General features: G+C 41.7%; 1 protein-coding gene across 1 annotated transcript in view; it reads right to left on the reverse strand.

The window, feature by feature from the left end:
- ZCCHC17 (zinc finger CCHC-type containing 17) overlaps positions 1 to 15,817 on the reverse strand; it is a 51,232-nt gene extending 35,415 nt beyond the window's left edge. Inside the window, exons 1-2 of the mRNA XM_068969311.1 lie at positions 15,781 to 15,817; positions 6,831 to 6,951 (exon numbers count right to left, since the gene is read on the reverse strand). Coding sequence (XP_068825412.1) covers positions 6,831 to 6,896 — 66 coding nt within the window. The 5' untranslated portion in view covers positions 6,897 to 6,951; positions 15,781 to 15,817. The remainder of the gene's footprint in view (positions 1 to 6,830; positions 6,952 to 15,780) is intronic.
- Between the last annotated feature and the right edge of the window lie 104 nt (positions 15,818 to 15,921).

The raw sequence follows: 15,921 nt of genomic DNA on the forward strand, positions 1-15,921 counted from the left end.
TCACCTTGCTGCTGCAAATAACAAATCAGGTACTAGTACCCGGCATCCAAAGTACATTCAATAAATTGTAGCTTTCTATTAAAGTCCAAAACACTGAAGCACAAAAATGTGAGCGACTACTGGCACCGCCAAACAATTAACTTAGATACAGTAGGCACAAAACCTAGATCCTTTGGCTCATAATCCAGTGCCTCACAGTTCACCAAATATTATCACTATTCACTTCAATGTTAGGATAGAAATAGATAAAAACTTCCACTTTCCTCATTCTTAAATGGGCACTTAAACTAACTCTCCAAGATATAGCATTAAGAATGGGTTAAGAACCAACATTTCTAAACTCCTATTTTAAAATGACGAATACACTATGTCGAGGTAGAGACCAGGTATTCCCAAAGAAACACGACAATAAGGCAGATACTGTACTTTAAATCAAGGCAAGGTGGACTGTAGAGATTAGCTGATCCAATCCTGTCATTTTTCAAATGAAGAAAGTGAAAACCAGAGACATGAAGTACTTATCCAAGTTCACAAAGCAAGTTGTTCTCTGTAAAAAAGGCTGCATGGATAAAGAAGATAAAACTTAATATTTTTAGCTACAATAAAAGAAAATCCCTTCTTGTTTCTGGAACAACTAAAAGCACTCTGGCTTTTGCTCCAGGGTTCTAGATAGAGGGCTGAAATGCTTGATATTGTGTAACATCTTTTTTAAGAGCATAATTATCTAAACAACTTAAAAGCAGCATCTGGAAACTGAAGCCTAAATCACCTTACTGCTGTAAAAACATTATCACCTTTCAGTACTGAAACTTCACTGTCACATTATGATCTTTTGTGGAATATCATAACAGATCTTAATATGGCCTATCCCCAAAGAGAAGGTTAATGTGCTCCAGAATGGATGCGCTCTACTGTTTAGTTAGGAAAACACATTCCTGCCCATTTCTAACACCAGGTGTTTCCATCACTGTGTCTCTTAGGGTGCAGTCAGACTTGAAATTAACAGAATGGCACCTGCCTTAGATGATTACACAGTCTGCCTGGTGTCCCAAGAACAATTAATCAAACAGCTCAGGGGAGAAAATTCAGTAATTATCTCAACTGAACTCAGGGCTTAGGTAAAATGAATTTACCATCTTCAGATTAGACGTTGCATCAGCCTTAGAAGTAGTTATCCCCATAATGTAAATGAGGAATCTGAGGCTCAGAGACATGTTATCTGTCTAAAGTCACAAAGTTAGAAAGTATCAGGACCAGGTATGGAAGTTTTCTGACTTCTAGTCCAGTGTTATTTTCAATTTACCAACACCAATCTCGCTTCAGCATTTCTTTGGCTATGGCTGGGCTAAGCCAAATTCCAAATCTCTTTGCTATGTTTATACCCCCTACCGTGCTTAATGGACTCTGGCACCAAGATGCCTCTCAGAGGACGAGAGAAGGATAAATATTAGCTGCCCAGCAATCTTGTCACTGGGCCCCTCAACTATGCTGAGCCCGCTAAGAGGACTGCTAGAATATGCAGCACACCACCAGTTTCTTCTAAGGGAACCGATCCTAAAACGCTTAGATTCAAATTTGACTCAAACATTTATTCACCAAGCACTTGCATGCAAGATACAACATCAGGCACCATGAAATAAAAACAACATAAAAAAAAGAGATGCTCAGTCTATTTTTAAAAAATTTTGAATTAGTTACCAAGACACATGAGATAAACAGCCTCTGCTCTCCAGTAACACACCTTCTTGTGGAGAAGACAGACATACACACAAGAAACCATAGTACAAGACAGACTATAAATGTCATGATAGAGGTACCAACAAATGATGGCAGGACAACTAAGTTTACCGTCCACCTTCCTCCTATACTACCCAGTTCAGTCAAGAGTTCTCTTATGGATCTTTTGGTTCCACCACACATTTATGAACAACTGAACGACCCCAGCTGCAGACTTGAAGAATTTGATTTAGAACTTGCCATTTATTAACCATCAGGGCAATTATTTAACTTCTAAGAAGTTTCATTATCCATAAAATGGGATTAACAATTTCTTCCAAGAAAGTCAATGACACATAATGTGTGCAAGTGCTGACATACATTGGGCTTACAAAATTTTTTTGAATTTTGATGTAAATACTTCTTTATAAATATTAGGCACTCAACTAATGGATGAATATTCTGAAGTTTCTTCTTTTTAATTTATCATGAAATTGCTCCTTCTCTTATTCCAGTCACTTCTAGGCATTTTTCAAAATGTGTTCCTAAAATACTAGAACTATAGTTCTAGTATTACAACTATAAAGTTCTTTCTGAACACTACTCTAGCCCATCCATCCTTGACCAATAAAATATAAAACCTACACTAATTCAAGCCTCGTCTCATATAAAAAGATAAAGGTTAGGAGCCACTTTACTAGAAATCTGAGTCAGTTTGTGGAAAGAGCTCTTCTTTCTTTTGTACAATACCTGACAAGTGAGGTTTTCATGTTCAGAAAAATCAGTTTTATCTCCTGAGCTACAATTTCTTCTTTTTGAGCTCTAGTATCTCACTGACCTCTGGGGATACCATAGGCCCTAAAGAAAGAGGACAGAGGTTCTGAAGAGCAGTTGCTTGCTATTTATCAGAATGTTATCATCCTTTCTACCCTGACTTATACATTAAAAGCTGGAATCCACTTAACAGAAGTCTAGAACCACATTTATCTACAATCAACCAATAGTCACAAAGTCTGTCTTCAAAGGCCTCACATTATTAGGTGGTAAAACTTTTGTCAACTGTCATAAAGAAAGTATGAATGCCATAAGAATGACATGGTTAAAACAGGTACCTCTAAGACACTGAAAACAATCTCGTTTGCTTTAAAAAAAGGGAGCTAACATTAATGAATTGCTGTATCTCAGGCATTGTGTTTTCACAGATGATAGTTTATTTAACCATCATTACAATCCTATGAAAGTTGTTTTTCTCTCCATCTAACAAATGAGAAAACTGAGGCTCAAAGAAATGAAGTGAAAACCTCAAAGATTACATAGTAAGTAAAAGAGCTAGGACTGGAATCCGGTTTTGTATGGTTCCAAAGCCTCTGCTCTCTAAACAAACACAATGCCTTCTCCCTCAAAGGTTGATCATTCATTCAGTCATCAAGGTGTACTGAGCACCTACCATCTTCTACTCATTTACCTGAGACTACACAAGAGTGAACAAAACAAGCAGGGCCCTGACTTCATGGAGTTTAGCATCCTCTAAGGAATGTGAAGTCAAGTGGGCCTTAGAAAGCATCTCTACAAACAAAGCTAGTGGAGGTGATGGAATTCCAGTTGAGCTATTTCAAATCCTGAAAGATGATGCTGTGAAAGTGCTGCACTCAATATGCCAGCAAATTTGGAAAACTCAGCAGTGGCCACAGAACTGGAAAAGGTCAGCTTTCATTCCAATCCCAAAGAAAGGCAATGTCAAAGAATGCTCAAACTACTGCACAATTGCACTCATCTCACACGCTAGTAAAGTAATGCTCAAAATTCTCCAAGCCAGGCTTCAGCAATACGTGAACCGTGAACTTCCAGATGTTCAAGCTGGTTTTAGAAAAGGCAGAGCAACCAGAGATCAAATTGCCAACATCCCCTGGATCATGGAAAAAGCAAGAGAGTTCCAGAAAAACATCTATTTCTGCTTTATTGATGATGCCAAAGCCTTTGACTGTGTGGATCACAATAAACTGTGGAAAATTCTGAAAGAGATGGGCATACCAGACCACCTGACCTGCCTCTTGATAAACCTCTGTGCAGGTCAGGAAGCAACAGTTAGAACTGGACATGGAACAACAGACTGGTTCCAAATAGGAAAAGGAGTACATTAAGTCTGCATATTGTCACCCTGCTTATTTAACTTACATGCAGAGTACATCATGAGAAACGCTGGGCTGGAAGAAGCACAAGCTGGAACCAAGATTGCCGGGAGAATTATCAATAACCTCAGATATGCAGATGACACCACCCTTATGGGCGAAGGTGAAGAGGAACTAAAAAGCCTCTTGATGAAAGTGAAAGAGGAGAGTGAAAAAGTTGGCTTAAAGCTCAACATTCAGAAAACTAAGATCATGGCATCCGGTCCCATCACTTCATGGGAAATAGATGGGGAAACAGTGGAAACAGTGGCTGACTTTATTTTTCTGGGCTCCAAAATCACTGCAGATGGTGACTACAGTCATGAAATTAAAAGATGCTTACTCCTTGGAGGGAAAGTTATGACCAACCTATACAGCATATTAAAAAGCAGAGACATTACTTTGCCAACAAAGGTCCATCTAGTCAAGGCTATGGTTTTTCCAGTGGTCATGTATGGATGTGAGAGTTGGATGTGAAGAAAGCTGAGCACCGAAGAATTGATGCTTTTGAACTGTGGTGTTGGAGAAGACTCTTGAGAGTCCCTTGAACTGCAAGGAGATCCAACCAGTCCATCCTAAAGGAGATCAGTCCTGGGTGTTCATTGGAAGGACTAATGCTAAAGCTGAAACTCCAGTACTTTGGCCACCTCATGCCAAGAGTTGACTCATTGGAAAAGACTGATGCTGGGAGGGATTGGGGGCAGGAAGAGAAGGGGACGAGGATGAGATGGCTGGATGGCATCACCGACTCGATGGACATGAGTCTGAACAGACTCTGGGAGTTGTGATGGACAGGGAGGCCTGGCGTGCTGCAATTCATGGGGTCGCAAAGAGTCGGACATAACTGAGTAACTGAACTGAACTGAAGGAAGACAGACTTTATACAAGTACAAAATAAATATAAGGTGAGCCATTTATTTATGGTGGGAAAAAGATCTCTGAAGAGATGACATTTGGGCTGAGACCTAAAAAATGAGGAGTTGGTGAGAACGCGGGATGGTTAGAGACAACTGCATGTACAAAAGTCCTGAGAAGGAAGCAGGCTTAAGAATATTTGAAGCTATAAGGAGACCAGAGTGACTAGACAAAGAGTTGTTGTTGTTTTAGTCACTAATTCATGTCTTGACTCTTTTGCAACCCATGGACTGTAGCCAGCCAGGCTCCTCTGTCCATGGGATTTCCCAGGCAAGAATACTGGAGTGGGTTGCCATTTCCTTCTCCCAGGAATCTTCCCTACCCAGGGATTGAATCCAAGTTTCAAATCCCATGGACAGAGGAGCCTAAGGGACTGCAGTCCATGGGGTCGCAAAAGAGTTGGATACAACTTAGTGATTAAACAAGACAATGAATAGAGTAGAACAAAACAACACCGCCAGAGTAAGAAGAAGCCAAGTCACCTAAGGGTCATAAAAACAAATTTGGAAATATTCAACTGTAATGAGAAACCGAGAAGAGCTTCAAGAAAGCAGCTTGGTCCAATCTGTTTTTATTTTTTAGAACACTAAAAGCCATTCACTTTTATTAATAACCATGTACTGATTTCACACATAGTTGAAATAAAAGCTTTTACAATCACAGTATGATCCATGATTAAATACACATCAAAAGTACAGAGAAAGATATTCATTTTTTTGATATAATGATGTGAGATTTGTGACTTTTACGGGTTACCAAACAAAACCTAGGAAGCACTTAGCAAGCATGATATACACTAATTCCATGCCTTTTCCAGGAAGGGTTTCTAATACGTTTCTAGGTTGCTGCTAAGTCACTTCAGTCGTGTCCGACTCTGTGCGACTCCATAGACGGCAGCCCACCAGGCTCCCCCGTCCCTGGGATTCTCCAGGCAAGAACACTAGAGTGGGTTGCCATTTCCTTCTCCCCAATCTGTTTTTAAAATGACATTCTGGGCAATTTCCTGGTGGTCCAGTGGTTAGGACTCTAGGCTTTCACTCCCAAGGGCTCAGGTTCAATCCCTTGTCGGGGAATTATGATCCTGTAAGCTGTGCATTGTCGCCAAATAAATAAATAAAACGTTATTCTGGTTACAGTGTGGAAAAACAGATTGGAAGGGAACTACAAAAGAAGTAGAGAACCCAGGAAGGGCTAGGAAGAGATGGAAAAGTTAAACTAATGGGGTGCCATAAGGTGTCCGTATGGATAGCAGAGACATATTTGGGAGGTAGAAAGATAGGACTTGCTACTAGACTGGAGAGAGAGGGAAAAAAAGATCAAATCAAGTGAAGAAATCAAGGATGATGCCTGGATTTCTAGCATGGGTACCTGAATGAATAATAGGTGCTTTTGCTGAGATGGTAAAAATGAAAGAACAGATTTCTTGAGAAAATTAAAAATTCAGTTTAAAACATAAATTAGAGGGAGTTGCCCAGTAGTCTAGTGGTTAGCATTCCAGGCTTTCACTGCAGTGGCCCAGGGTCAATCCCTAGTCGAGGAACCGAGATTCCACAAGCCATGAAGCATGACCAAGTGAGTGAGGTTGCTCAGTCGTGTCCGACTCTTTGCGACCCCATGGACTGTAACCTACCAGGCTCCTCTGTCCATGGGATTTTCCAGGCAATAGTACTGGAGTGGATTGCCATTTCCTTCTCCAGGGGATCTTCCCGACCCAGGGATCGAACCCGGGTCTCCTGCATTGTAGATAGACGCTTTACCGTCTGAGCCACCAGGGAAGTCCAAAGGAAAAAAAAAATTCCCTTAAATCAGAGATGCTATGAGTTATCCAAATGAAGATGTGTCAAGTCCATAGTTAGAAGCCTGGAACTTAGAGGAGGTGCATGTGGGAGTGAGATGTTCTACTAGAACTTCCCATTTAAACTGTAACATTCAAGGCATCCTCAAGCAGTCAGGAGCTCCAAACCCCGAAGCTTTACACCCTTAATTTATGCTTAATGTAAATGGTAGGTTTTCAAAGACAAAAGAATATACCTCTCCTTGGAAAATAGTGTAAAGAGCAGGCAAGTTCTCCATGGTCTCGGGTCTTCCTGAATTCATCCTTAATGCTCTATGGTTCTTCCATTTCTCTTCTGCTAAAGCTAATTGAAGTGTTCTGTCACAAAAAAATAAAACAACCAACAATTAGAGACATATCCGTATAAACAAAAAAGTATTGCTGATTTACACGTTGTCCCTACAGAATAATATCATTAGAGTTAACACCATGTACTTTTATTCAAACCTTTTTTGTCCACTGTAATTATGGGGAGTTTTGGAAACCTTGATCTTACTCCTTTTCAATTTGATACTTACCCAAGGCCATTAGCCTATTGTTTTTTGTTTTTTAATTGTTATTACTGCTACTCTTTTGCCAAGTGAAGGCTTTGGGTGGGGGAGGGAAGCAATGAATGGACCTGTAAAAAAAAAAAGGAACAATAATAGTAATAAAAGCTAATGTTTATCAAGCACTTACTATGTTCAGGCTCTGTGCTAAGTACTGAACATCCAATATCTCATTTAATCCTCAAAATTTTCAAGATGTAGGTTCAATTAATTATCATATACATGAATGAGATAACCAAGGCTTCCAGAGGACAACTTGATAGGTCTATGTCAAAAAGCCAGAAAATGGTGGAGTTAAATCCTGGCTGACATCACAGTCCATGCTTTTAACAATGATGCTGTGCTGTGCTCAGTCGTTCAGTTGTGTCCGACTCTTTGTGACCTCATGGACTGTAGCCCACCAGGCTCCTTGCCCATGGAATTTTCCAGGCAAGAATACTGGAGCAGGTTGCCATTTCCTACTCCAAGGGATCTTCTCCACCCAGGGATCAAACCTGTGTCTCTTGCGTTGACAGGTAGATTCCTTACCACGGTACCACCTGGGGAGCCCTTTTAAAAATGATACTAGGCTTGCCTGGAAAATCCCATGGACGGAGGAGCCTGGTAGGCTGCAATCCATGGGGTCGCTAAAAGTCAGGCACAACTGAGCGACTTCACTTTCACTTTTCATGCATTGGAGAAGGAAATGGCTACCCACTCCAGTATTTTTGGCCTGGAGAATCCCAGGGATGGGGAGCCTGATGGGCTGCCGTCTATGGGGTCGTACAGAGTTGGACACGACTGAAGCAACTTAGCAGCAGCAGCAGCAGGCATTGAAATGACTTCTAAAAGAGAGTATAGCTTACTTTTTTCCCCTAATGAAATTAAAAACATTTCAAAAGTTCATATAATATATTAATAATGAAAAGAAAATCACCTTTAATTCAGTCTGATTTATATCCTTTCAGACTGTTTATATGTACAAGTGGGTTCTTTAATGGAATCATGAAACCATTAACTAATCTTAGTTAATAGCCATTTTCTTCTATATTTTAATAATTCATACATAAATACACACATCTTCTTTTAATACCTATACAATAAGCCCATTGCTGGATACACTGAACTTATTTAACTATTTATGAATCATGTTAAAATGCAGATTGCAATTCAGTAGGTCTAGGGTGGTGCCCAAGAAAGGGCATTTCTAACGAGCTCCCAGGTGATACTGATGCTGCCAGAGTATCAAGTCTGAGAACTCTGAAGTTGGAAGAGACCTTAGAGGTACACTTGCTCAGCTTTCTGGTTTTAAACAGACAGAAAACCAGCAACCTAGTGGCTCTTAACCATGGCTCTTTACTCTGCAAGATAAATCACTGCTGTGCTGTGTGCCGTGCCAAGCTGCTTCAGTGGTAAGTCGGACTCTCTGAGACTCCATGGACTATAGCACACCAGGCTCCTCTGTCCATGGGATTCTCCAGGCAAGAATACTAGAATGGACTGCCATGTCCTCCTCCTGCGGATATTCCCAACCCAGGGATCGAACGTGCGTCTCTTATGTCTCCTGCATTGGGAAGGAGGTTCTTCACCACTCGCACCATCTAAGACGCTCACAATGCAGTATTTATCAGTGTTTTTTAAAAAAAAAAGTGATTAGGTTCAAAGTATTAAGAAAACAAAGAGGCCACAAAGAGTTGGACACGACTGAGTAATTTCACTCACTTACTTATTAAGAAAACAGAAGAGAGCCTGGGGGCAATAAGGACATTTGAAAGTTTAAAAGGTGACAAGTGAGTAGAACTTTAAGAATAAATGGAAGTCCTCTAGCAGAGAATACTGCTGGTTGGCCTCATAAGCGTGTCTGACTCTTTATGACTCCTTACACATTAAGATTGCTGAGAGAAATATCAGTAACCTCAGATATGCAGATGACACCACCCTTATGGCAGAAAGCAAAGAAGAACTAAAGAGCCTCTTGATGAAAGTGAAAGAGGAGAGTGAAAGAGTTGACTTAAAGCTCAACATTCAGAAAACTAAGATCATGGCATCCGGTCCCATCACTTCATGGCCAATAGATGGGTAAACAGTGGAAGGCTGACTTTATTTTTATGGGCTCCAAAATCACTACAGATGGTATCTGCAGTCATGAAATTAAAAGACGCTTACTCCTTGGAAGGAAAGTTGTGATCAACCTAGACAGCATATTAAAAACAGAGATATTACTTTGTCAACAAAGGTCCATCTAGTCAAGGCTATGGTTTTTCCAGTGGTCATGTATGGATGTGAGAGTTGGACTGTGAAGAAAGCTGAGCACCGAAGAATTGATGCTTCTGAACTATGGTGTTGGAGAAGACACTTGAGAGTCCCTTGGACTGCAAGGAGATCCAACCAGTCCATCCTAAAGGAGATCAGTCCTGGGTGTTCTTTGGAAGGACTAATGCTAAAGCTGAAACTCCAGTACTTTGGCCACCTCATGCCAAGAGTTGACTCACTGGAAAAGACTGATGCTGGGAGGGATTGGGGGCAGGAAGAGAAGGGGACGACAGAGGATGAGATGGCTGGATGGCATCACCGACTCAATGGACATGAGTCTGAATAGACTCCAGGAGTTGTGATGGACAGGGAGACCTGGCGTCCTGTGATTCATGGGGTCGCAAAGAGTTGGACACGGCTGAGGGACTGAACTGATACATTAAGACATGAAACTCTATTTTCCTTGAGTTTTCATAGGCAAATACTTTGTCTTCTTCTGAACCCTGAGCACACCCCTATACTTTCAGATGATTACTTCAGGTCCTACTTTTGGAAACTCTTCCTGATTTACAATGACCATCCATTAATTAAATGGTCTCACTTAAAAATGAAAGAAAATTCTGTCAGCCTTCCAAATCCTAGTTCTAAAACATTCCAACACCCAGGAACATGCCTGTCCTTGAATTCCATAAGACAACTCATATCTTTATCACAAATTTGCCCTTTTTTGTTTAGGTCAGCCAGAGGTGAGTTTTATCACTGATTTGTCAGTTCCTGAGAAATGGCTGATAAACAGCTTAAATTTAAGCAACACAACCTGATTGGATCCTGCCTCTTCCAATTTCCAAGCTATGCAGTCTCATCTCTAGTCCTTCCCTTCCCTCAGCCCAGTTTCCTCACCTCATATCCTAAAACAAAAGTTATTAACCTGAGGCCAATGACTCTATCAAGACACCTCAATTATCCCTTCAACTCTTGGGGCAGTACTGAGGTACAGACTCCATACAGGCATCAGCAGCTAGGACATCTAAATTAAATTCAAATAACCTACTCTGTCAACTGTTCTTCTCTAAACAGAAGTCACAGAAGAGCTACACAATCTTAAGTTATTTTTTACAGATTTTTGCTGTGATAAGAGTATGAACAGCTAAGTTTAAAGCTCTCCTATTTGCTCCTTTTTTAGAACAGTAGCTTAAGAAACCCTATGAAATTCTTTAAGCAGGAAGCTGGGATGTATTTTTGAGAGAAATCTTATTATGCAACAGTAACAGGCTTACAATTTCAGGACTGTAAAGGGTTGCCATTTTTTTAATGGCATTTAGATTTTTTTCAAATTATATTCTGCAGAAACCTAGGGTTTTATAATGGTTATTCAAAAGGAATCCAAATTGGAAAAGAAGTAGACCTGTCACTGTTTGCAGATGACATGATACTATACATAGAAAATCCTGAAAACGCCACCGAAAAACTGCTAGAGCTCATCAATGAATCTGGTAAAGTTGAAGGATACAAAACTAATATAAATACAAAGTAATATACAGAAATCTGTTATATGTCTATACACTAACAATGAACTATCAGAAAGAGAAATTAAGGAAACAATTCCCTGTATAATCGCATCAAAAATAATAAAATACCTAGGGAAAAATCTACCTAAGCGGGCATGGTAGTTATCGAGAAGCTTCTCAATAACTCAAGTTCATTTTTAAAAAGTCTGTTCTGAGATACCTAGGGGCCTCAAAAAAGTAAGGCCTACACCAACCAACCAAAAGAGAGTCTCCATACTAAAGATGAGGGAGCACAAGCAAAAAAAATCAGAGTTAGGAGAGGTCCCACCCCAGCAGTTGGGAAGCAAGGAGCCTCGCCCCAGTAATCAAGTAGATGTTGATCATCTTTTTTAAAAAAACAAAAAATGTTTTATTTAATTTATGATTGGGCCGTTCCTGCTGGGCCCGGGCTTTCTTCAGCTGTGGCACAGGCTTCTCGCTGTGGTGGCTTTTCTGTTGTGGAACACCAGCTCGAGGGTGCTAGGCTTAGCTGCCCCACAGCATTTGAGAATTAAGTTCCCAGACCAGGGATAGAACCCATGTCCCCTGCATCAACAGGCAAATTCTTAATCAGTGGACCACCAGGGAAGTCCTAGACACTCGATTATTGCTGATTCCTATTGCCCTCCCAGTTTTGGGATGTGTTATGGGGATGGGGAGCGGTTTATAGGATGGGGCCTACTTTTAACAGTATATTCTGCTTTGATCTGGTTTACCTATCAAGCTTTTATGTAACATTTCATTTGGGAAAAAAACAGTTCTGTTGCTTTTAAAAAGTTTATAAAACATTGAGATAGATATAGTCTAGTTCAATAAGACCAAATCTGTGAACTTAAAAGAGCTAGTAAATTGACAAGGATTGAGGTACACCATTTGGAGTTGCCTTGCAATAGTTCTAAAGACAGAAAATCTCCCTTAATTGTTTCATTGACTGCTTTAAACAATTATAATAAATAGGGAAGCAATAGGGACCCAGTTATTAGCTACCACCTTCCCAAAACAAAGGGCAGCAAGAAAAATATAGTGCAAGAATGGAAATGGGAATGGCAGGTGTAGCAGGGGAATGGTAGCCCAGAATGAAGTTAGAGCCTATGCTGGGTGAAGAGGAAATTTGCAAAGAAGAGCAACTCAGTGCAGGGAGAAGCAGGATGGTGAGGATGTCTGCACACTGGGATAATCCAATGGGGAGTCAGTGCCCAAGGATGGAAGAGCAAGGCACAAGGGTTAGAGGTAGTTATGTAAGGCTAATTGTCTGATTTTAGAAGTTATATTATAGTTATACAAAAGAATGTCCTTGTCTGTAGGAAAACTAATTCATGGGTGATGGGACAACAGTCAGCAACTTAACTTGCAAGTGATTCATTAAAAAGAGTTTTTTGTACTGTACCTCCATAATTTTCTAACTTTTCAGGCTTTTTTTCCATGTGCCTGCAATTGGGGGAAAAAATAACCACATCCTCTTCTCCTATCTCTCAAGCAATAAGAAGTTCATAGAATATTAAATTGGAAAGATACTACATAGCCACTTTGGAACTTCATTTCATGTGTCGCCTTACTAATCTGGCTCAAGATTACAAAACCATGAATGATGGAGATGGGATTCAAATCCTATTTACTAATTTTTTTTTCTTTTTTTTCCTAGATTGTGAACTTCTTCTAAGCATGCCCTTGTCTTACACATCATAGCCTTCAAATAGTCAGCGCTTACCACAGTATGGAGCACACAGAAATGCATAACTGTCAACTGAATTACTAAAGTACTTAATTTTACTTGATTTTAAATTGTTAGTTAATTTATCAATTCAGCACCTTCATTGATGTTTATATGTCAGGCTCTGTGTTAGGCACTCCATAAACCTCCTTTCAATCCTTATAACAATTCTACAAAGTAGGTATCTCTGTTTTAAAGGAATGAAGTAACTTGTCCAAAATTCATAGCTAGCGTTAGTCACTCAGTTGTATCTGACTCTTTGTGACTCCAAAGACTGTAGCCTGCCAGGGTTCTCTGTCCATGGGATTCTCCATGCAAGAATACTGGAAAGGGTTGCCATTTCCTTCTTTAGGGAATCTTCCCGACCCAGGGATCTAACCTAGGTCTCCTGCATTGCAGGTGGATTCTTTACCACCTGAACCACCAGGGAAGCCCCCAAATTCAGAGCCTGAAAGACACAAACCTTAGGCCGTGCCAAGAGACACACATACTTGCTACTAAACCATCCTTTTCATCACCATCTCTGTCCTCAGAAACTTCCTAGTCATGTAAGGATAATGGTGACCAATTACAATGCAGTATGATCAGTGCTTCAAAAAAGTGATTAGGTTCAAATTACTAAGAAAATAAGAAAGAGAAGAAGGGCCTGGGGGAAACAAGGAAGTTTAAAAGTTGAAAAGGTGACAACTGAGTTGACCTTTAGTGATAAATGGAAGTCCTCTAGCAGAGAATACTGTTTGTTGACCTCATAAGCGTGCATGCCTGCATGCTCAGTTGTGTTCAACTCTCTGCAACCCCAAGGACTACAGCCCACCAGGTTTCTCTTTCCATGGGATTATCCCGGTAAGAATACTGAAAGTGAAAGTCACTCAGTTGTGTCTGACTCTTTTCAACTCCATGACTATACAGTCCAAAGTGGGTTGCCATTTCCTCCTTCAAGGGGATCTTCCCAATCCAGGGATGGACACCTGCATCTCCCACACTGGCAGGCAAAATCTTTATCGCTAAGCCACTTAGGAAGCCAACCTCCTAAACTGACCTCTATTTTCTTCCAATCTATCAGCCTTCTCCTTTTTCTTCAGTTTCCTCCTTATCCAGCTTAGATTCTACAGTCCAACATTCAAACAACAGCCTGCTGCTGCTGCTGCTGCTAAGTCACATCAGTCGTGTCCGACTCTGTGCGATCCCATAGATGGAAGCCCACCAGGCTCCTCTGTCCCTGGGATTCTCCAGGCAAGAACACTGGAGTGGGTTGCCGTTTCCTTTTCCAATGCGTGAAAGTGAAGTCACTCAGTCGTGTCCAACTCTTAGCAACTCCATGGACTGTAGCCTACGAGGCTCCTCCGTCCATGCGATTTCCCAGGCAAGAGTACTGGAGTGGGCTGCCATTGCCTTCTCCGCAAAAAACAGCCTAACTTCCCTTTAACTCTGTCTTTATAACTCACCTAACCAGCAGCACCTCTACTCTGATGGAGTGCAGCAGATATCAGAACCCATTCTAACTAGGTTAAGCAGAAAGGGATTTACTGCCAGATATTATGTGACCTACAAAATTACTGGAAGGGCTATAAGAAGTATTGGTAGAACTTCCCAGGAACAACTCCTAACCCACAAAACAACAGTTTTCACGATGATAAGAAAGTTATGGCTCTCACTACAGAAACTCACAAAACCAAAAAGCCTCTGCTTTATTTACAAGCAAAATGGGATACCTTTCACCCTCCTCCTCTCACTTCTAAATTCAATTCTCATCTTAGGTGCAAAGGAGTCCAGGAAATCTCTGGCTCTCAGTTCCACCAATATCCCAGTCTTCACTGCCAGCAACTCTCAACAAAGTGCTCTATCTGCATCTACTTCCCCTCCAGTATATTCACACTACTAAACCTAAGGCATCAAGCTGCCTTCCCCACGACACCACTCCCTACACCCAGCAAAACACACACACAGACACACACACACACACAGACACACACACACACACACACACACACACACACACACAACCCTGTGATTGCCCATTAATCTTAAAGTAAAAGCTACAAAGTCTGGCCTCTACCCGCCTCCAGCTTCATCTTGTGTCACACTCCCCTTCATTCTCTGTCCTGGCCACAGTGGCCTCTTTGTGCCTTTTACTCATTTTCCTCGCATTTGCCACAGGACTTCTGCACATGCTGTTCTAGATGGAACATTCTGCCTTCCTTGCTTCACCCAACTAATTATAATTCTTCCCTGAGGCTATCAGTTCAGGCATATTTTCCTTACAGAAGCCGTCCTGTTTATTCAGGCACTCATTAACACCAGGTACCTCTCCTAGGTAGCACACACTTCCATACTTCCCATTTCCTAGTGAGATCACTGGTGAGCATCTATTTCCCCCCAACCCCAGACTTAAAGCTCTGAAGTCAGGGACCATGTTTGGTTCACAATGTCTGCCCCGTGCTCTGTATTATAAATATTAGTTGGACGACTGAGAAGAAGGCCTAGTTCACAGGTCTGAGTCCGAATTTCTCAACAAAACTGTACTCCGGAGGCCAAGAGTCGGACATTTCCTTCATCTCTATCTTTCTGAGGGGCACTGAGGAGGCGCTAGTAAAGGCTGCGGAATCATGGCAGTGACAAGTCCGCCTCTTCAGTCAGAGAGGACCCTGGTGGAGGCTAGGAGATGGGCTTTTTCTCCCTGGGATCGCCTGGGCCAGGGCTCTGCACGGAAAGCACTGTTGAAGAAGTCAGCCATCGAGGGCCCCAGGCTGAGCAGAGGCTCCCAAAACTCTGCTCCAGGCTAGAAAGGGAATCCAGGCTATGTGCTAAGTCGCTTCAGTCGTGTCTGACTCTGCGACGCCGTGGACTGTAGCCCGCCAGACTCCTCTGTCCGTGGTATTCTCCAGGCAAAAACACTGGAGTGGGTTGCCATGCATGTCCCCAGAGGATCTTCCCCACCCAGGGATCGAACCCGCGTCTCTTAAGCTTGGAACCCAGGCTACTACACACCAGAGCTAGGAACTCGGGGCCCCCTTTGCCCCTTGCAAGCAAACCTGCATCTGAGAAGAGCCAGCCTCAGACCACTCCAGATCCCACAGCCACCCGCCCCCCCGACCTTCCTTACACTTACTCGTTGTCTGCTTCTGGTCTTTCCCTCGCAGCATTGCGCGAAACACCAAAACCCAGCCAGTGAGCTTCCACCCACAAGGCACAGCGCCCCTAGGCGGGACTCCAGCTCTATCCACCAATCCTGAATTCGTACTCTAGTGAT

This window comes from Capricornis sumatraensis, chromosome 3 (genome assembly GCF_032405125.1).
Source record: "Capricornis sumatraensis isolate serow.1 chromosome 3, serow.2, whole genome shotgun sequence".
Classification (NCBI taxonomy): Eukaryota; Metazoa; Chordata; class Mammalia; order Artiodactyla; family Bovidae; genus Capricornis; species Capricornis sumatraensis.